At 35.8% G+C, this 24,908-nt stretch overlaps 1 protein-coding gene across 1 annotated transcript in view; it reads right to left on the reverse strand.

Annotated features, from left to right (window-relative positions):
* Positions 1 to 24,908, reverse strand: part of PARP8 (poly(ADP-ribose) polymerase family member 8) — a 178,806-nt gene that overhangs the window by 44,019 nt on the left and 109,879 nt on the right. The window contains exons 9-15 of the mRNA XM_047092789.1: positions 16,711 to 16,771; positions 16,120 to 16,210; positions 10,473 to 10,539; positions 4,205 to 4,330; positions 3,111 to 3,675; positions 1,096 to 1,146; positions 898 to 993 (exon numbers count right to left, since the gene is read on the reverse strand). Coding sequence (XP_046948745.1) covers positions 898 to 993; positions 1,096 to 1,146; positions 3,111 to 3,675; positions 4,205 to 4,330; positions 10,473 to 10,539; positions 16,120 to 16,210; positions 16,711 to 16,771 — 1,057 coding nt within the window. The remainder of the gene's footprint in view (positions 1 to 897; positions 994 to 1,095; positions 1,147 to 3,110; positions 3,676 to 4,204; positions 4,331 to 10,472; positions 10,540 to 16,119; positions 16,211 to 16,710; positions 16,772 to 24,908) is intronic.

A 24,908-nucleotide genomic window follows, 5' to 3' on the forward strand; every position in this document is an offset into this window, starting at 1 on the left:
ACAAAAGGCCACATAATGTATGGTTCCATTTATATGAAATGTCCAGAGGAGGCAAATTCATAGGAACAGAAAATAGTTTAACAGTTGTCAGGGGAGGAGGGGAGTAAAAAATTCGGAATGACAGCTAACAGTTACGGATTTCTTTTGTGGGGGGGGGGAATGGAATGTTCTGGAATTAGACAGTGATAATAGCTGCACAACACATGTGAACACACCAAAACCTACTGAACTGTATACATTAAAATAGTGAATTGCATGTTATATGATTTTATCTCAATTTAAAAATTGCAAAAAAAAAAAACAAAAACAGTTGAGATTGGATAATTCCTCCCAAAATGCACATACGCACATTGATTCTTATTTCTATACTCCTTCAATAACACCCCAAATGTGTCAGTGATCTGGCATTTCTTGAAATCTTTATTCTGACTCTATGCATACTACTGCATACCTCTCCTAACTTCTACCCTTCAAGCATCTTGAAATTGTGTGGTTTGAAGAAACACTGTTTTCAAACTTACCCCTGTATATATACACCTGTATATATACACCTGTATCTATATGTATCTCTCTATCCATCTAGATCTATGTCTATTGATATTAATAAAGATACAGATAGATAAAAAATAGATGGAAGGAAAGAAAGATGATAGATAGGCACATATAAGAAATACAGTAAGAATTATTTTACTAATATGAAACTACTTGCTGTTTCACAGACTCCTTCAGAAATAGTGATTCACTTGTTCAAAATTATACCATTATGTGTATTAAATAATTTCCTCAGTAGGAGAGCATTTGCTATAAATAAAGTTATTTACTTATTTATTTTTATGTCTCAACTTTTTTTCATTTATATTCTGTATCAACAATGGTATTCTATCAATGAGAACTTACCCTAAGCATGGGGCCATTTTGAAACACGTGTGGCTCATCACAAACCACACAGTATTCATTCAATACAGGGATCCGCTGCTCAGCAAACTCAATTGTCTGGATAAAACAATAAAGAGAAATAATGAAGTCAAGTTCATAAATAATTTGGAAACCCATCAAAAGCTAAAATATTTCTGCAATGGATGGCTTGGCTCCTACCTGCACTAGGAAGCCACGATCTCGTATTGGAATGCATTTGGCACCATTTGGCTATAAAAAGAAAAGTAAAAGAAGAAAATAATTCTTTAACTTGGAGCATATATAAATTACGCCTTTGACTTTTTGCAACAGTGTATACAAGTGTTATCTAAGATCACCTGTTACAGGAATTAAATCAGTGATTACGACATCAAGACTTTAGGATTTCTTTATTATAATATACTTTCTGCCATTACTACTGCAAGTCTTGTCTAAGCCAAATGAATAGTATTCTTAATTTCTGATCTCTAGTAAAAATGGTATTTTTAAATGTACACAAAAGCTCGTTTCCTCTGGTACTCATCGTCAAATGCTCCCACCTCCTCATTTAGACTACTTTAATCTCATTTTACAATGAGAATTATTCTTCCAAGGAAAAATTAGACAGTTGCTGAAGGGGTACAACATTAAACTATTGTACTGTATTAGGCTTAATCATACAGGAAGACAGGAAGACATTTTCTTTTACAGAATATGTGAAATTCTCTTTCTTAGGTGAAACTACCATGGGAAGAAACTTTCTAGTATGCACCACTCTGACATTATTTTCTATATGCCCTTACTGTCTACTTCTGTTAAGAAATGGGCTTTTAGGGGCGCCTGGGTGGCGCAGTCGATTAAGCGTCCGACTTCAGCCAGGTCACGATCTCACGGTCCGTGAGTTCGAGCCCTGCATCAGGCTCTGGGCTGATGGCTCGGAGCCTGGAGCCTGTTTCCGATTCTGTGTCTCCCTCTCTCTCTGCCCCTCCCCCATTCATGCTCTGTCTCTCTCTGTCCCAAAAATAAATAAAAACGTTGAAAAAAAAAATGAAAAAAAAAAAAAAAGAAATGGGCTTTTAAGGATGTCCACCTAAAATTATCAGCATACTTAAATACATTTTCTTAACACAAATATAATTTTACGGTATAAGTTACAATGTAATTTTAGAAATAAATCTATATGAGAGCAGCACAACTTTCTGAAAACGTATCTTATTTGTTTTCAATTTCATCTATGGCTAGCTGTATCCATATTAATGGTTAAGAGTTAGATATACCCTTGCCCCAACATACACACATGTTTACTAAAAGAAAACATTTTTAATCAACTATGTTATGTAATTAATATACATAAAATAGGTTTGTTTCTTTATCTGAAATCAGCTGTAATGTTGATCACTCTAGAGGTAAATTTCATGTAAGACTGACTCCCAATAAATTCCACACCAAAGGGCTTAAGTGTTAATACAGTTACCTTCTGGCCCCATCTCCCCCAGAAAAACTTCAGGATAAAGTGACTTCAGTTTTACAAAGCAGACACTGAGAGCAGCTTTAAGTGAAGCTCTGGGATACGGATGCAAGTGTTTCTTTTCTTTAGAAGTTACGATTCACAGGTGAAGTTTTCCTAATATATATATTTATATCCCTATAATATTTATATATATATGCAAATTTACTTATATACAAATAATTTAAATATAAATATATTATATACTATTATATACTATATAATTATATAATATGTTATATATTATATATAACAGGAAGGACACTACTCTGAATTTAATTATTAGTCAAACTCTGTCCTCCATCACTTATGTAAGAAAATGAGAGAACAGATAAACCTACTTGATAAAACATTAAAATGCTATGTTTGCTTAAAAGGATAGGCTTTGTGGATCCAACGGGCTTCCTTCCATTTTTAGCAGCATTCATGACCATAATAGGAATTTGGACTAGACCTTAAATCAACAGCTACATTTATTTTTTCAGAATCAAAACGAACATTCCAGCACCAGTTGCACGTGTCTGGTATGCCAAATGATTTCCAAAAAGGAAAAGGAGGAAATTAAAAAAAAAAAAAAAAAAAAAAAAAAAAAAAAAAAAAAAAAAGAACGACAAAACATCTTCTTTCCTCTACCAGATCTTACAAAAACAAAAATCTCTCCTGCACCCTAGCTAACGTTTACGAACTGAAGATGAAAGTATTTACGCACAGCAGGCTGGGAAGATGACGACGAAGAGGGTGTTAAGATACCAATAAGCCCTGAGGTAAGAGAGAGCCTCCTGCCCTCTGCGTTAGGTTCCTTGAAAAGCTCCGTCTTGGATGACTTGGGAGCGCTGGAGTAAGACTTGCTGAGCAATTTGTGGTTTTTCAGTCCGTACAACTCTTCCATTCTGAGATTACTGGAGTAAGACCTGCTCAACAGTTTGTGGGGCTTCAGGTTGGCGTTGTGCTCGCATCGCGGATCTCCAGAACAAGACCGAGTCAACAGTTTATGCGACTTCAGCGCCAGGCAGTCCTCTTGCTTGACAGCTGCAGGGCAGGGCCGGTTCAAGAGTTTGTGTGACTTAATTGTCGCCACCGCCTGCTCAGCCCTGGGGTCGCTGGACAGGGAGCGACCAAAGGTCCTGTGCGACTTGCTGGAGCACACGTCGTCAGCCTTGACCGTACTGGAACAAGTCCTCCGCAGCAGCTTATGTGTTTTGGAGATTCCATCTTGCTCAGATTTAAGCTTGGATTTGCTTTTACCACAACCAGGGGGAGGATAACTTGGCGACCTTCAAAATTGAACAACAATTAGTACAGGGCAAATCACGAGTAAAACACACCATGGAAAAGACCTGTGAGGCTTTATCACCTCAACTCTGCTACCAACACCGCCTTGCTTTAAATACAGCCCATCCAGCTCAAACTGAAACCAACAGTATGTGTAGAGGGATCACGTGGACTGAACTGAATTATATTTTTTCCTGGAAAGCAAAACAAGATTATCAGGGTTTTTTTTTTCCCCCTCCTATCTATCTCAGAGCTCTATACAGAAGCAATTTTGGTACAGAAAACTCTATGTGACTAGAAAACGAAGAATGCCACTTTAGTATATTTAACTCACATTAAGAGAACAAAAACTCTAAATGTAGAAATGAATATATGTTTTTGATGGAACGGATGTAACAGTCTGTACTCTGAAGTCACACAGAAAATAAACAGACGCCACAGCTATACAAAGAATGCTTGAAGTACAATAATCATGGAGCATCACACGCCCAGAATTCAGTTAAGACCATGGTGAAGTCATCTGTTACCTACCTGCGCAAGGTAGTAAATAAATGCAGGGGGGACTTCACCTTCTTGTCAGACAGCTTCTTACTGTGCAGGCAATTGGATTTTTCTTTGCTCTGTTTCCACTGCTGTGTAACAAATGTCTGCATGATTCTGTCAATCCAAAGTAAGTCTGTTATCACAGTTCCAAGGTGATTTAATACGAGATTTCTGTATTACGTACAGCATGTATTTCTCAAAGGAAAATAAATGCACAGTAATTGGTGAGATTCTAATTTAGAATCATACAAGATGTCTCCAAATGTAGGAAAGCATTATACAGAAAATTTCTATGATTTGACTGCCATTTTAGTTAATAACTCATTAATTACTGTGATAGGATTAATAACATAAATGATAAAAGGATGTTCTTTTAAAGAAATTTAGGGGTTCCTGGACAGCTCAGTCGGGTAAGCATCCAATTCTTGATTTTGCCCCAGGTCATGATCTCGTGATTCTTGGGATCGAGCCCCGCACCAGACTCTGCACTGTGAGTGCAGAGCCTGCTTGGGATTCTCTCTCTCCCTCTCTCTCTCTGCCCCTCCCTCTATCTCTCTCTCAAAAAGAGAGAGAGAGAGAGAGAGAGAGAGATTTAGAATGCAAGCCTTTAAGACCAACTTTAGCCGAAGTTCTTCAGCCAAAAGAAAATTCACAATTCTTTTGTTGGTGCCAGAAACACAGTCTTAAAAAAATGTTTGATAGTAATTATGCTTTTATCTATTAAGATACAAGTAAAGTCAGTTTCTTTTCACTTGATTTGCTTATGCAATTTTCTTCATAAAAAGGGAAATAAAATGAAACTGCAAAAACCATAAGTAAAAATAAACCATGCAAAACTGACTCTATGGAGAAATACATAATCAGCAAATCTTATTTTTCAGCACAGCCCATTCACCTTTAAATACAGTGTGGTTTAAAAAAAAAAATGTGTGTGTCTCTAAAAGCTTTTAGTTACTATCATAAAGCAGGAATTTGCTAACTCTGATCTCAGTATTTTCTAAGTTGAGACCACTGCACATCACTGTTTTATGGCAAAGAATTCTGGAACGTCCATTGTGGACGTGGACACAGCACTGTTTTCTGAGGCTCCCAGGCTGCGACAACTTCTCAGTATCTCACCTTTCAGGTGGAAATGGTGGAGGGTCCCTTAAGGCTGATACTAAAGTAGACATAATATTTTAAACATTATGTATACAATAAACATTTTGATTTTCTTTCAAAAGTCAATTCAGTATTGCCTACTTTTCATGTTCCTCTCAGCTGTCAGGGTTTATTATTATTATTATTTTTTTTTATTTTTTTTAGTGTTTCTCTATTTTTGAGAGACAGAGTATGAGTGGGAAAGGGGCAAAGAGAGAGGGAGACACAGAATCCAAAGCAGGCTCCAGGCCCTGAGCTGTCAGCACAGAGCCTGACACAGGGCTCGAACTCACAAACCCTGAGATCACGACCTGAGCCGAAGTTGGACGCTTAACCGACTGAGCCACCCAGGCGCCCCTCCTCTCAGTTATTTCTAACACAGATTGCTTTTGGAGCAAAAAATGGTACCAATATTTACCATTTATAATATACCAAGGAGTAATTTATACACAGATTATTTTTCTCTTTTAACTCTTAACACCCCCAGACAGTAGCTACTATTCACAAATAAGCCTAATGGTTGAAATCTGCCCAATTTCACCTGGTTAATGAGTGGCAGAGCTGATCCAATATGGACTGACCCATGTTAGCAACTCACTCAAAAGGGACAGGTGTGACCCTTAGCACTAAGACAATTTCTCAAGACCTTTCGGGTTTTATCAAATTAACTCAGATCATCAGCATGTATAACCTCAGACTTCCTACACCGATCTTTAGAAGAAACAGCCATTATGGAGTAAGTTGGGGTCTTCCTAAGCCACAGAGGTGGTGAGGAAGAAGGGGACAGAACTGCAGTCAATGATGCAGGATTCCAAATTTGCAGTAAATTCACCTTAGAGTTCAGACCAATGGAAATCTTTATTTTGCACTTAATTTTTGAAGATTTTTTTTCACTCAAGATTTCAGCAAGATTTAAACGTAATAGTAATATTAGGGTCTTCGGTTTTCCCTGTACCTAACCTGCAATCCCCAGTGACCCCACCCTCTGTACCAGAGAGATTCAGATTCTTTTCCTCGTATGGGAAATTGCCATTCCTGTGTACCATTCCCTAAGAAACCTAGTCCATGTTTCTTTTTTACTTGATAGACTAACTGGAACAAAAATATAACAAGTCAGTAGCTAAAGTTCCAATTTTCACATTACATTAGCATTTCTAAAGTGTGACTTCAACATCTAAAACGAGTTAATTCTTAAACTTGGACACCCAGATCCCTAGATGCTCTTGGATTCAAAAGGCGGGAATTAACTGTTCTACAGGAAAGTTAATGCTGTGTTTAAAGTTAATGGTAGTGCAAAATGTACGCATGAGCACGTCTGGTGTAAGGACCACCTCCGCATAATGGAGAGCCGCCATGAGATTTTAGTCCTGGCACTGGTGTTTGTGTTTACTATTATGCTGGCACCACGGAAGGCTGCTACAGTTGCCACTGGCTGATAATAAAAGAGAAAAAGACTTCAAAGCTCAATTACACCAGATGATGTCATAGTCAGCTACATCAACAAAAGTTGCAAGGTAGTTCAAATAGAGCATAGAGATGCACAAGGGCAACACTGTTGCTTTCTTCGTGCTGATTTCAAAAGGAATAGGCACTCAAGGAGCCCGCACTACATGCAGACGGTGGTGGTGAGAACAACTTCGGCAAAACAGTATCATGCATCAGATTAAATTAACGTACTGATTTTACAATCCAAATCTGAGCACTTTATTTTGATTTGCACCTCAGTTATAAATTGAATTTGGTTTACGGATGAACATAAGGGAAGGGAAGCAAAAAGAATATAAAAACAGGGAGGGTGACAAAAACACAAGAGACTCTTAAATATGGAGAACAAACAGAGGGTTACTGGAGGGTTTGTGAGAGGGGAGATGGGCTAAATGGGTAAGGGGCATTAAGGAATCGACTCCTGAAATCATTGTTGCACTATATGCTAACTTGGATGTAAATTTAAAAAATAAATTAAATAAAAATTTTAAAAAAAATTGAATTTTGTTTTAAGTGAAAACTCAACATATGAAGAATCTGAACCTAATTTTATGTTTGTATGTATTTAAATTTAAAGATTTGCAACACTTTTTTTCCTTTTAAAAACAACTTAAGTTTGATCAATGGAAATTCAGTATAAAGTCATACACAGTTTAAAGTCATTTCCATGGTCTCTGTTACACTTAGCCTTTGCATGATAGAGATTCTAATGAGGCTGATCACTATACTATATCTCTTAGATATAGTGTAGTATATCTGTTAGATATAGTATAGTATCAGAGCAGAGCCTGATACTGGGTTTGATCCCATGACCCTAGGATCAAAACCTGAGCTGAAATCAAGAGTCAGAAGATCAGCCAACTGAGCCACCCAAGCGCCCCTCTTCCAGGGGCCCCTCTTTTAATGCCTTCACATTCTCCCTATATTCATTCTGTGCTGAAAATATATCCCAAGTCTAATATAAAGCGAAGGGACAGCTACGAATATATGAAAACCAGATTAGTGGATGGGTCAAAAATACTGATCCGATGTCAAACTCTGACTCTACTGCTGTGACACAAGTACCTTGCTTAATCTCTCTGGGTCTCGGTTTCATTATCTAGGAAGTGTGGATAGTGACAGTACCTGCTGGACAGGGGTGTGGTGAAGATCAAGTGAGTTAATGTAGGTAAAGTACTTACTACAGTGCCTGACATACATTAAGCATTGCATTAGCATTGCTGCTGCAATTGTTAAGCTGGTCTAGTTGCCAGAAACAAACCAGATAAAGAATCACAGAAAAAGTTTGATGTGTTCCTTATCTGCCGAGAACAAACCAGAGCAATAATGAGAAAGGGGCTAGATTTTGAATCTGCCTTCCTAACTTGCTATATGTTTCTGGAAAACATATTTCAGTTTCCTCTTTTACTTTATGGTGAAGATGAGTTCAGATGTTTTGAAATCATGTAATTTTAGACCAGAAGGGATCACAGTCAAACTCAGTTATTTACAATGAAGGAAAAGTACGTTAGATTAAAATTTATCAGGAATCATTAAAAAAAAGTTCTAGTCCATATACTAAACTGTCCATACAACTAAAATTTATCCACAGAGTAACCTTTTTTTAAAATGTTAACCACTTAGATGGAAATATTAATAAAATGTTACATATTCTACAAAGTGATTAAACAGCAAACATAGAACATAGCTTTCCTTAATTTTTCAGAGTTGGAATTTACACATCACTTCTTTTTCTGAGCCCAAACGATATACTCAGACATCATTAAGGGGCAGAAAGTTATATATTCTGCATTTTTATAATTCTTGTCTTATTTGGATCAACATTTCACTAAAAAAAAAAAAAAAAAAGGTTAGGTGCATAACAAAAGTGCATAAAGTTAAGAACATGGACTTTGGATAATCAGGTGTCAATACAGGTTCATCAGCTGTAACACACCTATCACTCCACTAGGACACCCTGATAGCAGAAAGGCTATGCACCTGTGGGGGCAGGAGGCATATGGAAAATCTCTGTATCTTGTCCTCAGTTTTGCCGTGAACCTAAAACTGCTCTATGAAAATAAATTCATCAAAATAGAAAAAAAAAATTAACAACAGGAAGAAAATTGGGTGAGAGGGAAGAAAATCAGAGGAGGGGGAATAAAATTATGTGCCATCTTGGATGGCGTAACACAGGGGCAGGCTCCATGCTCATTAGCTCCAAGACCTGTAGGATACTGGCTCAACACAGAAAACAAAATCTAACTGAAAAAACAAAACCAGTTCCACTGGAAAAGCATACCTCATCCCCGTCCAGGAAACTGAGAAAATTCCTCAGTCTTATATTTCTTTTTATAAGGACTCAAAAGCCCTTATAGAGATCACATTCTATGTGCTAACCGTATGTTGTAAGTTGAATTTAGTTTTAGAGATGTACGATTCAAAATGTTAAGGGTTTATTATCCAATTTTTATATGATCATATTTAAACCTAAACAGTAGGAATCTGCAAGAATTTGCAAGAATACTCCCTTATCTTAATTTCCTTTCACATGTAACCCACACATAACTCACATTTGAGCAATGTAAACTCATAAAAACTTAGATGATTCTAGAGCTCTATAATATGTACAACCCTTAATACCTACCCCACATAAGCTTCCTTTTACATCTGTAATGGTCAGGTAAAATGACCACAATAAATTCCCTATTTAATCAATGAAATAAAGTTTTTGAAAGTACTTTCTCTTAGAACATTGCTCAATTAAAATCCATTAAAATATAGATGAACACGTCAACTGCATCATTATGAAGGGTGTGAGCCATGTGTTTAAACGTGACAATAATCTAATGATCTCTCTTAATATAAATTGAGGTAAAATTTGTATATTCAGAAGAATAAATAATCTTTTGGGAATTCTCCAGTAATACAAATTCTTAAAGCTGACGTATAGGATAGGATTTAACAAATTTGTATTGTGACTATATGCTAGTATGTTTTAAAAGTCAGTTTGACTGGATAATTTTGTTTATACACTATAAATTCATTGCTTTAGTCAAGGTCCAAAGAGAAACTAAAGGGTTTATTTAAAGATGGAATGTTTCAAGAATGTAGGTATAGGAACTAAGGACAGTACAATAGCCCAGGGCAGGTGGCTACTAATTGTTACCACCTCTAGGCCCCAGGAGCAAGCACGGGGAACTAGTAGTAGAATCCAGTAAGAGAGAGAGTCAGTCATGCAAAGGCTGTGGCCTAGAGTAGAAAAGAAAGCTTCAGTTGAAGGACTAGTCAACTCAAGGGGACCTCTTAGGGTGGAAACCAAAGGCAATAAATACTTCCTTCTTATACTTGCTTCTTCCTCTATTGGTCACATTTGAGACACGGCAACACATTAGAACCTGCCGCCCCACAGATCAGCCTCCACAGGAGAGGGCAGGGTGTTGGAGGGCGAAGAGTGGACCTGGGTGGGCAAACAGAAGGAATGCAGCCTTGTTCTAAAGGTGAGCTCTGCCAGCTAAATTATTGAAGCAGCTCTTGGTAATGGATGAACTCCTCTCCTGAGGCACTCACTTCAAAAAGCTCTTATTAAATAAGAATGGGGGGAGAGGGTTGAGCAAAATAGAAATTTATTTTTTATTCTTGGGAAACTTACTTTTTTAGCTGATGTCCCAATCCAAATCGCTCTTTTGTAGAAATCTGAAAGACATCAACAGTGGGCACTGCAAAGGAAAAAATAATCAGTCAAAATGTTGAGTTAAAACTGAACCATCAGCCAGGAATGACTGCAAAGTAATATATATGATAAACTATAGTATGTACACAAACATATATGTTTATATATTATATAATACACAATACATAGTGATATACACATACATATTTAAAAATAGCATACACACACTCCTACATACATTGCTATTTATTTTGGACATCATTCATGGTCATTACATATCATGTACTAATGCATAAAATATATGTGTATAATGATGAAGAATGGCCAAAAAATACAGCAGTGTAAATGGCAATGTGTAGGACAGTTTATGCATGATTCTTTAAGTGGAGGAGAGACATATTTATACATACACAACTTTTTTTGTTTTTACAACAAAACAATGTATGACGAGGCATAGGAGACTTTCTTTTCACTGGGTAGCCTGTCATATGCTTCATATTTTTACCAGGTATATGCATTTCTGTAAGCTAGTAACTATGTTTGTGAATTTAATAAACTGTCAAAAAAAGTCACTCACCATTCATTATTCACAGGTTTTAAAGAATATCTGAGTGTCCACTGTGCCAATCACTATAGATAGAATAGTAAAAAAACAAAAAAACAAACAAAACAAACAAACAAACAAAAAAACACGCACACAAGTCTCCTTGCCCCATGAAGCCTTGGTCCAGTGGAAGGAGACAGACAAAGGCTAGATAGACGGAATGCCCCATGGTGGTAAAGGTTCTAAAGGAAAAGAAAAAAGGGAAAGGGTCTTGGAGTAAAGGTTGTATGGGCATAGTAGGTTCCAACACTAGATAGGATAGAGTGTCCTAGCCAGAGGAAATCACCAGGGCACTGTCCCTGAGAAAGAAATGTGCTTCAATATTCTAGGAACAGCAAGGAGACCAGTGGAGCCAGAGAGAAGTGAACGAGGTACCACATTAGGAGAGGGGATCTGAGAAGGACTGTGGGTTGGCAGTGTAGGATCTTTGTAAAGAACACAGTACAAGTAGCAAGATCGCTCAGGAACTTATCAGAGTAACTGACAAGAGATGCTGTCGTTTGGATCAGTGGAGGTGGTGAACTGTCTTGTTAAAAGGACATTCCCAGACTATGCACGTTCGACAGTGTAAACCAAACTGGTACCCCCAATTGCTTCACCCCCGTGTTGGCTGTTATTCTGGGACACAAACACTCTACTGATCAAAGAAAACTGGTGTTAGTATCATCTATCAGTTCCTTTCCTGAAAGCATTCTAATCCTTATATATAGAGTGAGGAACAGAGTGGACACTCTAATCGCCCCTGTTCCAAACCCAGGACTACAGAAATTCAACAATGAATAAAAAACCCTAACATCTTGAAAGTTTGGTGGAATTATTTTTTTAAGAGAAAGATAACAAAATTGGAACATGCTGTGCTCTCTCTTAAAAGATTTAAGAAGGGAGGGCGCGTGGGTGGCTCAGTCAGTTGAGTGTCCAACTTCGGCTCAGGTCATGATCTCACAGTCTGTGAGTTTGAGCCCCGCGTCGGGCTCTGTGCTGACAGCTCAGAGCCTGGAGCCTGGAGCCGACTTTGGATTCTGTCTCCATCTCTCTCTGACCCTCCCCCGCTCATGCTCTGTCTCCCTCTGTGTCAAAAATATATAAACATTAAAAAAATTTATAAAAAAATATTTAAGAAGGCACAATCTCTTCACAGGCAGATGAAAAAAGTGGGGAGATGGAGGCAGACAAACAAAAGGGACCTGGTTAAAAATAAAATGTAGAAAAATCTAAAATGCACTAGAAGAACTGAAATACTCACTGGAAGAAATTGTGTAAGATACACAGATAGAGAAAAGAGAGATGATAGATACAAATGTTCATCCAGAATATATAAATTAATCCTACAAACTAATGACACAAAGACCCAAACTTATTCATACCATGAACGCTTAGAAAATAAGCATCAACATTGTACCAAAATGATAAATCTTATAGGGAAATGTAAGTTACAAACATTGGCTCAATTGATATAAATCTGAATGACCCAAATTTTAGAATATACTGAAAGAGAGAGTAACAACAGGATGTTACTTCCAAAAATGTTCCGAGATTCAAGTGATAAAACTTACATTACTATTACAATTAATTGCATTTAATGTGTTCAGTAGGTGTTAATAAACCGTGAAACTAGATGTGGAGTGGATTGGGATGCTGTACTACCTTTGCAATTTTTTGGTAAATCTAAAATTGTTTTTAGATTAATATTTATAAAAAATTTTAAATAGCCTTCTGATAACTAAAAGTGGAATATAAAAGTCCCATTAAGCCAACAATTAGCAAACAAGTACTCATGATTAAATTTAGCTAAACTTAGTGACCTCAGGCAGAAAAAAAAAAACAAAAAACAAAAAGCACAGAACTATACTGATATATAAAACTAAAAACAACAAACAAATCTTCCTTTAACGGAAAAGTAAATATTACATTGGAAAGGCAGTAAGTGAGGGCTGCTTAAGATATTTGGAAATTATTCTAACGCTCTGATCATGTAAACATAGAGGTACTATTGATGAGATGATGTGCACAGAAAAACAGTTTTAATAATGTTGGCTGTTTATCACTTTAAACTAAAAGCAGTCTTGTGCTTCAGATCAGAAACTAGACTTAGACACTAATAACTGTGAAGAAAATACATAATATAAGAATTATAACACTCATGTCTTTTTATTTCAAGTGTATTTCTTCATGTACAATGAAAATAATCCTTATCCTTAATATTAGAGTGGATTAGGAGGTGTAAGAACAGATATACTGTCAGATTAGCCCTGGCCAAATATTACGGCTCAAGTATTATTCATACATTTCCAAAACCTAGGAATAAATGCTTTCAAAAAGAACTGTTAACTAGGTCAGTCTACATGTTGGATTAGTCATAAAACTTGCTTGAGGTAAGTTAAGACTGAAGTGCACCAATCAAAAAGAAATACATAAAAGATACCATTAAGGAAAAAAAGAAAAAAATAGCCCAATAAGTACACATAACAAAACACAAACTTAACACCAAAACCGGTGTCTTACAAACGAACAAAATTGAAACACTTCAGACACAAACTGGCAGAGGTCTCTGAAGTATTTTTACCTCTTTTAGGGCAACTATTATGACCCCATCAACTTCTACCAGGTCAAATTTGTCTTGTTCACAAAACAGAGTCATTCGCAGGTATGAAAAAAGGAAGCATCACCCTCATGTCTCTTTGGTTTACAAACTATTAAATAGGCAAATCAACTGACAAAAATGAAAAAAGGAAGACTAAATTATAGATGAGTTGTAATACCAAAGAATGGGTACTGAACAATAAAATCATCTAAATAGGAATTAGAATATAATTGTTAGAACATTTATAAAACCATGCAAACATAACAAAGAGATACTGAGAAGGAAAAATCTCTGCCTAAAATTCAAGATTATATTTAAAAATTGAGTAACACTGGTAAGATTACATAAAAGTATGCCACATTTTCATCTCACACAGACGGAATAGGGTGAGCAGAGATGAACTGACCCAATTTTGTTTCTAACTCTGATAATTAAAAAAAAAAAAAAAGGTCAGACATGAGAGTTTCTTTTTCTTCTAATCCCCATCAGAATAAAATCGAGTGGCCACGTATCAAATCCCTAAAGAAAGAAAAAAACAGCCATACAGCAGAGTATCTAGGAAAACCGCAAAAACACATACACCTGGAAGGTGGAATGTTATGCAGAGATTACAAATTATTCTATTTTAGAAATTCAATGAGTTGAAGACAGTTTCATGACACTACATTAAGGTGCGTAATTCTACAATTCAATGTTAACTTTATGAAAACAAACCATGTGTGCACAGAAAAGAGAAACACCAAACTATTTACAGTGTTCTCAGTATAGAGGAATTATGAGTAATTCCTTTTCTTCCTTATTACATTTTTATACATTTTTAAATAATCACAATAAAAATATGTAACATCTATTTGTCTTTGCCTGGTGTTAAATCATGTCATGTTATTTACATGAAGCGTTGACTACTGAAGTAGAAATCATTGTCTCATTATGCAAAAATAGAAAAGAACTGACTCAACAGAAACTTTTTCAAAATGAGAGACCTTCCTATATATTCATCAACTTGAAAGGTCAGATATTTTTCTTATGTAAGAACTAACAGTAGATATAAGTTCTTTAATACGCCTAAGGAAAACGTGCCAACATCACAGTAAAGTACACGTGAAGATGGCCATGACTTTAAGAAGTGATTCTAGGTGCGTTTTCAACTGCTTTGATCAATACAATCCAGTGGAAGATTCACTGTGCTTCTTTCCAGGTAACATCCGCATCCTGTCTCTGGGAACATTTGCTTTTGGACAACGGCCAATCATCATGCTACAAGAAGCCTAAACCACATGAAGAAGCCATGTGGATGCAAGGTCAACACTCAAGTCAAGAGGCCCCAGCTGATATCCAAGATGATACATGCATCAATTACTAGATATCTCAAAGTCCAGCATCTTGGGCATCCAACCCAGCAGAGCCTTTCAACGGATATATGCTCCACCTACCATCTGACTTCAAAAGCATGGGGGACTCCAGTTGAGTTCAAACAACAGAGAGAGACAGTAAATTGTTTTAAGCCACTAAGTTTTGGGGTGGTTTGTTGTGCGGCAGTATATAACTGGAAGACACGAGTAGATACAGTGTATGTGTGTGCATGCATGTGTAGACACGTGCACGCCCATCTGAATACATGCACAGGTATGTGTATTTGCATGGGAAATATATCTTAATCTAGTAAGTCTTGTCAAGATTTAATAACAGCATCCTTTGTTGTAAATAGTTATCACTTGAGAAAGAACAAAATCATCCCTTAAGACAGTGGAAAACAGAGGCGCCTGGGTGGTTAGGTGTCTGACTTTGGCTCAAGTCATGATCTCACGGTTCATGGGTTCAAGCCCCATGGTGGGCTCTGTGCTGACAGCTCAGAGGTTAGAGGCTGCTTCTGATTCTGTGTGTGTGTGTGTGTGTGTGTGTGTGTGTGTGTGTGTGTGTGTGTCTGCCCCTCCCCTGCTCATGCTTGGCCTCTCTCTCTCTCTCTCTCTCAAAAATAAACATTAAAAAAAATTTAAAAAAAGATAATGGAAAACAAAAATATTACTAAGATCTCTATTTTCAAAAACAGAAGTAGGTTATATTTATAGTTATACTAAATTCATCAGTAATCAGAGGTGGGATAAGTAAACATTAAAATTAAATCTCAGAATCAGGGGCAAAAATAATTAAATCTAAGAGCAATCCAAAATACACTTACTGAGCTTGTATGCAAAGTTCTCTTTTAGGTTTTACTGTTTGTTTCACAGCAACTTGTCAACTTCTGAAATCTAAAACTAAAACGTTACATGTTTCTGTTTCCATTAAATTACAAAAGCAATAAACCACCTCTGTCAGGATGCAAGTATACTTAAATACCATTATCAAGATAGCTGCCAATTATGTTCATAATTACCAGATGAACATTTTGCTTAATGCACAATTAATTCATATTTAAAATAATACATAGAAGGAAAACTAACCTGGACCATTTAAATACTGTGTAAGTGAACAGTGTAGTCGGACAATTATAGGTTCTGTTCGAATTACTTCCCAAGCCACAGCAATCTCCTCCTGTGCAAATATGTCAAAAGACGAATTAGTCATCTTTTAAAATTCTTAATTGTTTTCCCAAAATGAAAAAAAATCTTGATTTATTTTGAAGAAATACATAAATCTTAAGGCTCACAAATTACCTCAAAACCTATTGGTTTGGAAAAGAAAGTCAAAGTATTCTTAATTTTTGCCTCCTACATTTGAAAATCAAAGTGAAAATTTAAGATATAATGAAATATTATAATAAGAGCCCATAAGTTTCAGAATATATTAAAAGAAACAATGAAATATATATGTATGTATTTATATCTATATAAAACATATTTATTTATTTATTTATTTATTTATTTATTTATTTATGTGTATGCCAAATCTGTTTCTTCAGCCATAGTATTTCTTTATAATCACTTTAACAAAATCAGTATGTAACTAATAAGAGAAACAAATATTAAATTTCTTCCGGACAGTAAAAATAAGTGTTTAAATGTACCAATCATATTGTATAAAGTGATACTTACGTCAAGAAAGCTAACATCAATATGCAGGTCAATATCTACATCATCAATGGCTCCATATTCCCTGAAAGCAAAGATTCACACTAATTTTTACCTTGTCCTTAAAAGATAATGTGTGCAAGGTTAAGTCAAAAATTCAATTAAGAACTCATATCCTTCATCTCTGCCAACAGCTCAGAAGTGACCAGGGACATGAATTAACTAACTCCATGGATTGGGACTGCTGTCTTCTGTGACTATACCATCTAGACATCTTTCTATTTATATGTACAAACACTTGCATACATAAATTCAAGAATTGTTTGCTTCATAAATTCAAACATCCCCATTTCTCTGTGGCAAATTAAGCAATCTTCTCATATGACCACTTGGTTTTCATTGTGCTCTCTGAAGAGCTGCTTCGAAGGCACTTCAAAAAGGAGTTTCTGAAGGGGTGGGGAAATAATTTACTGTCACAACAGCGTGTCCACAATTTTTTCCTTCCATGCTAAACATCAGTGGTTCTGAAACGGACCCAGGTGTTCTGCCACTTAAATGTCATTACGTTCTGACAGGCAGCTCTAAAAGTCTGATACATCAAAATGAAAGCAAGTAACAATAGTATGTGTCACATGAAGACATTCTGAAAACTACCTTTTCTCCAGCCCAGGTAGTGCAGAAACCAGCAGAGTTTTTTTTAAGTTAATTAAAGAATGTATAAAAACAATAGCTTTTCCATATTCTCTATACACGTATCTGTATTTTTTATATTTTTACAAAATTACAAAGTCACAAAGGTTATACACAGTGCGGGATAGAATTATACAGATAACTGAAATGATAAACGTTAAGCACTTATGTGCCAGAAATTAACCTAAGGATTTTACCTACATGTGATCATAGCGCACTACAGATACTACCTACCACCTCTAACTCCTATATGCATTAACTGAGTCCCTAACTTACCCATCATCACTTTGTAGATAGCCAAGGTTTAAACACATATATTCTATTTATTTATGCAGGTGATCAATCAGTTCAATATTCAATACACTATCACTCTGTTGGAAACCAAGTCAATTATTAATGGATGTTCTCATTAGGTCCTCAAAGCCTTATGACAAGGATACGATTATTATCCTCATTGGTAAATGAAGAAATTGAGGTTTAGAGTCTTGAAATCAGATACCAAGGAGCAGATAAGGAGTCAGTGGGGAAGTCAGGCATTGAATTCATGTCCAATTTCAAAGCTGTGTATAGTATCTGGCACATAGTAAGTACTCAATGACAATTTCTGTGTATTATATATTCAAGTAAAGCTAACATAATACACAACTGTGGCACTTGTATGGGGTTCAGAGAAGACATCTTTAATGATTAAATGTTTTTTTGTAATTTGACGGATAAAGGAATCAAAGGGGTTTGTGATGTTTGATGTCTGTGACACACAAAAAGCAGCAGATTACAATATAAAAACTTAGCCTCTGTAGTTTCTCCATTGCCCCCTTAAAAATATATCAAAACCCTAGGGGCGCCTGGGTGGCGCAGTCGGTTAAGCGTCCGACTTCAGCCAGGTCACGATCTCGCGGTCCGTGAGTTCGAGCCCCGCGTCGGGCTCTGGGCTGATGGCTCAGAGCCTGGAGCCTGTTTCCGATTCTGTGTCTCCCTCTCTCTCTGCCCCTCCCCCGTTCATGCTTTGTCTCTCTGTGTCCCAAAAATAAATAAAAATGTTGAAAAAAAAATTTTTTTTAAAAATATATCAAAACCCTGACCACGTTTTCATTGTTTATGAAATTATACTTTTTGTTCTTTCATATAATATTTTTAGATTACATAAAGAACAAAAGGGATAAAAATGATTCACATAGGAATTAATTTTTCAAAAACACTGCATGGATCAAAACATCTGTGTTATTCATAAAGGATAAGAATATAACCTTATGCAAATTAGGACATGATTTGACATGCACACTTAGATACAAAGATCTACCCTTTTATTTATGAAATTACACAGACACTATGGCAAGAATAAGGACCAAGGAGGGATGCCTGGGTGGCTCAGTTGGTTAAGCGTCCGACTTCGGCTCAGGTCATGATCTCACGGTCTGTGAGTTCCAGCCCCACGTCGGGCTCTGTGCTGACAGCTCAGAGCCTGGAGCCCATTTCAGATTCTGTGTCTCTCTCTCTCTCTGTCCCTCCCCTGTTCATGCTCTGTCTCTCTCTGTCTCAAAAATAAATAAACATTAAAATTTTTTTTTTTTTTAAAAAGAATAAAGACCAAGGAAATAAACCATCTCTTTAATGCCTCTGGTTCAGGAGTCAGTAAAGTTTCTGTGCAAAGGTCATAACAGTATTTTAGTTTTCAGGCCTTTTCTGGTCTCTGTCACATATTCCTCTTTGTTTTTGTTCTTTAAACCTTTTAAAAAGCAAACACTATCTATGGCTCACAGGCTATTCAAAAACAGGACCCTTGACCCAGTGGTCATAATTTGCGGACCCTAAACGTCAGCAAATTATTCATAAACATAAAAGTCCAGTACCTTTTGTTAGGTAAGTTAAAAGGAAGAACCACTAAATGTAATGATGAGGATCAATTATTAATGATGTTCAATAGATGTTTAAGTGGGGTGAAAATTGTAACAAATATGTGGGAACCTTTGCCCAGGAGGATATTTGTTAGGTGCAGAAATTGGGGAAAGAAATGAATATTGAATAATAAGGAAAGAAATAAACTATAGCACACTGGTATGATTAAAACAATTTTTTTACCCAATATTCAAGAAGTTGATATAAAAATATTTACTACCCTGAGGCAAATGTTCCAAAATGGACTATTTGGAGCAAGCAGATTACCAAAAATACATCAAAATGAAAAAATGTTTTTTAAGTAAAATAGAAATACCAAAAGAGTAAAAAAAAAAAAAAGAAAGAAAGAAAAAAGAAAAAAGAAAAGAAAAAAAGTATTTACATGTTAACTATAGATTGTGGGTAAAACTTATTTTGTAAAAAATGTTATGTTTTCTAAAAACATATCTATTTTTTCTGATTATAAAGGTAGTATAGGCTCATTTCATAAAATGTCAGAAACAGAAAAACAAACAAAAAACAATGTGTCATACTACGACTCAGAGACAGTTATTTTTACATCTCATTCCATAAAGATATATATGGAAATATATGTACAAGGATAATGTGGTATACAAAAATTTTTGTCCTTCTCTATCACTTCTTCTAAAATGAGTGTTTTTCTATATGATAAAATCCTCTTCAAAATTATTAAAAAAAATGGTTGTATTTGTATAAATACAATTGTATAATAAAACAATTATACAATTATTCGGTTACTGTTGATGTTTTTTACACTATAAATATGGATAAAAAAAAGTCTCTAGATAAAAATCTATGTGCATCTGTCTTCTCATAGAATAATTTCTAGAATTACTGGGTGAAATAAATAATAGAAGTATATTCAAATAGAACTATATATATAATAACTATATAGAATAGAATGGAAAACAGAATACAATTGCATAGAAAGCTATGCAATTATATATACATACACTATGTATAACAATATATATATATAACTATATATATATAACTATGTATGTTATTTAACATACTAACTATATGTTATTTAACTATATCTGTTAAGTATATGTGTTTTTTAGTACTATACACACTAACTGTATATGTTATTTAATTACTATTTTAAAAAGTTATGGCCATCTGCAATCACAGCAGGTTATCACAGTGACCATTTCCCACATCCTCATCATCACCAGGCATTTGTTTCCTCTCATCATTGCCATCTTCACAAGGGAGAATAACTTCTGTCTGGATTTAGTTACAATGGTAAGACTCTGGTGCACTCAGAGGCAGAGAAGGGAATCACAGACAACAAACACCAGGAAGAACCTTACCCACAGCTGCTTTCTTCAGAGTTTTCCAGACTTCAGCAGAATTTATCACATAGTTATGATGAGACAGTGGCATGTATTCTTTTAAAACCTTTAATATGTGAATTTTAAAATATTCTTTATATGATTTCTTCCATACTTTTGTGGTTAGTATCTTCCCAATGTCTAATACTATCAATTTATTTCAACAACAACAAAAAGAAGGAAATAAAGGTTTACAAGTGCTTTCCCTCACCACCACAGAGCACAAATACAGAATTCTAAGGAGGCAGAGGCATTAAAGGTTTGCAATTAAGTGGATTCTGCAGGTGTAGATCTGTAAATAGTTACACTTTTTGTTTTTAAGCCACACTTCAGAGAATTCACAACAGCTCTGCATATATGCAAACCAATTTCCGTTGTGATGCCCTCTTTATATAATGCCAGTAATTTCACATTTCCCGCTGTGAGATGACAAAGCGTGATTACAGTTTGTCCAGATGCAGCGACCCAGTCATCAGGATTGCTTCTATATCTGAATAACTTTCAGTTGCCCCGGATCTCATGAATAGCAAATGCAGAATCAAGTCAAAAGCCTGAAATATGAATGCAACTTGAATTGTGAAGCCAGATATCTGATTGTGTTCTGAATGCTGTATTGGGTTTATAATAACTCAAAATAATTTCATGCACTGCCTATATTTATTCACTGTGAAAAGATCACATCAAATTGAACCTGAATACTTTTTCAAGATAAGGGGAACAACACAGAAATGATCTGATGTAGTTGTTACACCCTGGAGCTGAGAAAGGACTATTCCACAATTTTTTTCAGACCTCTGAGCTACTCTTTCGGCAGAAATCTGGTCATTTGATGTTAGGTACTTAACACATGACAGTTCATTTAAGAACATATGTATGAAATATATTTTTCTATGAATGTGTACTTTTGAGGGCACTACATGAAATCTTGGCAATTCGTCCTTTTATTTTTTAATGGAACTAACCAAGACAGCATCCTTTTTAATGAGATACAACATACATTACATAATCAATATATTAAATGTCAGACCGTCTATGCTGGTCCTTCATTCTCTGTAAAACTATATATAGCTTATTCATTATACTGTCGTGATGTTTTATAATACTATTTGATCAAAATTAGTGATTGTGCAGGTTATAAAAATATATTCTAGATATCTTAGCCTTCCCTTATTAGCTGTCAAGGGAATTACATGTACACATGCATACACGAAACTTCACCACAGGTCCTTGGGAAATAAAACTCTATCACTATTTAGTTAATTCTTGTAGCCAATGACTGGTCAGTTATATTTTGAGAAGAAAATATTTTGTGAAGAAACATACACCTTCTTATGACATCTGAAACTCAACAGCTTGCGTGTCTGTCTCCGCATGCCTACTCAATGTGTGTTTTTTGCTCAGTGTGGGAGAGATGTTTGTGAATGGGCCAAGAAATATGCAAACTCAGTAGTCAGAAAGAAATCTTGGCAGATGAAAGCATTTGCAAGATTGTATCCAAAGTGTTCTGAAGTTTCTCTAAAAGGCAACAGGACTGAGAGAATTTAAAAACTAGCTCCAGATTAAAAAAGGAAGCCCATATAAAGTGATAGTGTGTAAGAGGTTACAGTTGCTACAACTCCCCCTCAGCTTAAAAAAATCTTGGTTTTGCTTGAAGAAAGTACAAGTGACTGTCTGGGAGGTGACATTCTGAAGCTTTTCATCTAGATTATGGCCAGCGTTTTTGGAAAATACTCTCCTCTTTGTTTCTTCTATGTGCCTCCTGTCATCACTTTCCCTGCTTTTCAGTCAGACCATTTTTCTGAAGGCTCTAGAGGTGGGGCTGGGAGAATTAACATTCTGGAAAGGACACTGCAAACGTCCACGCCAGACCTTTTGATGAATGACGTACTTCAACGTAGGTTAAGTATGTTGTAGTAACAAACTTCTTCAAATGGCAGTGGTTTAATGCAAAAAAAGATTTGTATCTCACTCACACTACATAGTTACTATGGAACCAGAGGGCGGAGAAGAGATGCTACTTCACTGTGGTCACCAAGGAGCCCGGAGTGATGGAGTCAGGGGGGAAACAGGAAACCCTGCTTTGGTACCTCTGCTCACACTTCACTAGCCAAAACTAGCTGTGCCCACACATAGTATTAAAAGGGGCAGGGAAATAAAATTCTGCCATATGCCGGAGGGCAGGAACCAGATCAGTAAGTGGTCTTACTGGTCACTACAAATGGAAATACATAAACCCAGAGAAAGTGGTCTGTACCAATTTATGTGGGGTTTTTTCCCCTTCCCTCCCCCTCTCCTCTCCTTTCTCTGTCTCCCTCTTTTTCCCTTAAGGAGGCATGTGAGCCTGAATACTGTAGTGTCATCACCTCAAACCTTAAAAACTCCTCAGAACGCCCTGTCCTCTAGAAGCTCAATTCCCAAAGGCCCTGTTACAACGGTCCATCCCCAGAAAGTAATCAAAACACAGAAGAGTCACAGTCTTGCAATCTTCCAACCTTCATTAAGCATCAGGCACAATCAAAAGATTTTATTTTTAAAAGGTTTTATATTACTCCTGTGGCTTCACCTTTTAAAGCAGAAGATGGTATAATTATAAAGCAAAGGTTATTTCACAGGGGCTGGAAGTCTGAAGCGCCCTAAGCAAATTGTCAGAATCATTTCATTCCTGACTAAATGAGAATTTTGTGACTTGTAATTCGCTTCACCTTTCTAAAAATATTAATCTCAAAGTGTTTTCAGATGGCACTGATCAAATCCTTTTTTTTTTTTTGTAAATACAGGACTATAGGAGAAAATTTATAATGAAAAACATAAATATATCTTCATTTTGCTGAATTATTCAAGATGAGACATGTTCATTCAGGCTGATAAACTAATAGTTCTTCATGCTTTTCCCAGAGACCTAACTCACTTCCAATACAAGAGCCTATGGATTGGAATTGTCACCAATGGTTAGAATCACAGTTTGATATAGCCAGGATTCTGCTTTTGAATGATATGGCCATGTACAGCAGAAATTACTTACTTAAGTAATAAACTGGTCATTAGTTTCTGTTTCTATATCCTCCTTCAACTGACTTTAAGAGGTTTTGTCTCAAGTGAAGCAATCCTAGTTATTTCCATCTCTTGAAGAGAACTTAGATGTGGTTAGCTGCCTTTCTCATTAGGTGTCACATAAAAAAAAAATGACACCAAATAGCCTATTATGTATATAGAGGTACTTTTGTTCTTCAAACTCCATTAAGTTCTTATAAACCTCAATTAAGTAAAAGAACAGCTAATTAGAACAGTCTGTTTTCAACAGACTAAGAACTTTGCAAGGAAGAAGATTCCAGGACCTTATGCCTAACTACTGCCTTTGCCATGTGCCCAAGCCTTAGTATTTGATCCTACACAGTAAATTCATTCGTGTTTATTTCAAGTAAATCAGACTAGTCCTGCTGTGATTCATACTTTATACCATGAGGCCTCTGGGAGGTTATATATTCGGGAAATATCCTCTGTAGATAGAGTAAGTCTACAGCAGGCAGGAACATGGCTTATATTCATGAAGATTCAAATTGAATCAAAACTTGTAAGTGAAATACGGAAGAGGGAAACAAAATCAAACTCTGTGACTTTAGATATTTCATTTGAATGAAATTCCAAATATTTATCCAATTTCAAGAGTTGATAAATTATCAATAATTTTATTAATAATGGAAAATACTAATAGAGATGATCATTGGTACTTAAATTCTTGCTGAAGAAACAAATTCATATATATATATATATATATATATATATATATACACACATACACACACACACATAACAGTATAGTTAGAGCTTAGACAGCATGGAAATATGTATTTAAAAAATCCTTCACTATATGAGCAATCAACATGTGCTAAGGTAATCCTCCCCCAAAATACGTATTTCAAATGAAAAGAAATCGAATTGCATGTTGTATTCTATGATTAATTGTATCCATTTTTTTAGTGGGGGAGGGGATTAAATCACTGTGATCAAAGTTTTAAGCTGTTAAGCAAATTCTGACTCAAGTTAGAAAATTAGTCATTGTTTTGGATTATTTTTTGATTAAATCCCTAATGCCTTCTTCATTTATTCGTTCTAACACACTTACTGAATATCCACATTCCCTAGCCTGGAGCCATAGCAGAGATCAACTGAGATATAATTGCAGCTCATTTGCTAAAACCTGGAAAATTGCAAATATTTGCTTTTCCAAATATAATCCCAATCATTCTCACTCAACTGCAACCTATCAGAGCTCTGGGA

This window comes from Lynx rufus, unplaced genomic scaffold (assembly GCF_022079265.1).
Source record: "Lynx rufus isolate CCGP_SWC_20201006 ecotype Redwood Valley unplaced genomic scaffold, mLynRuf1.p SCAF_1, whole genome shotgun sequence".
Classification (NCBI taxonomy): Eukaryota; Metazoa; Chordata; class Mammalia; order Carnivora; family Felidae; genus Lynx; species Lynx rufus.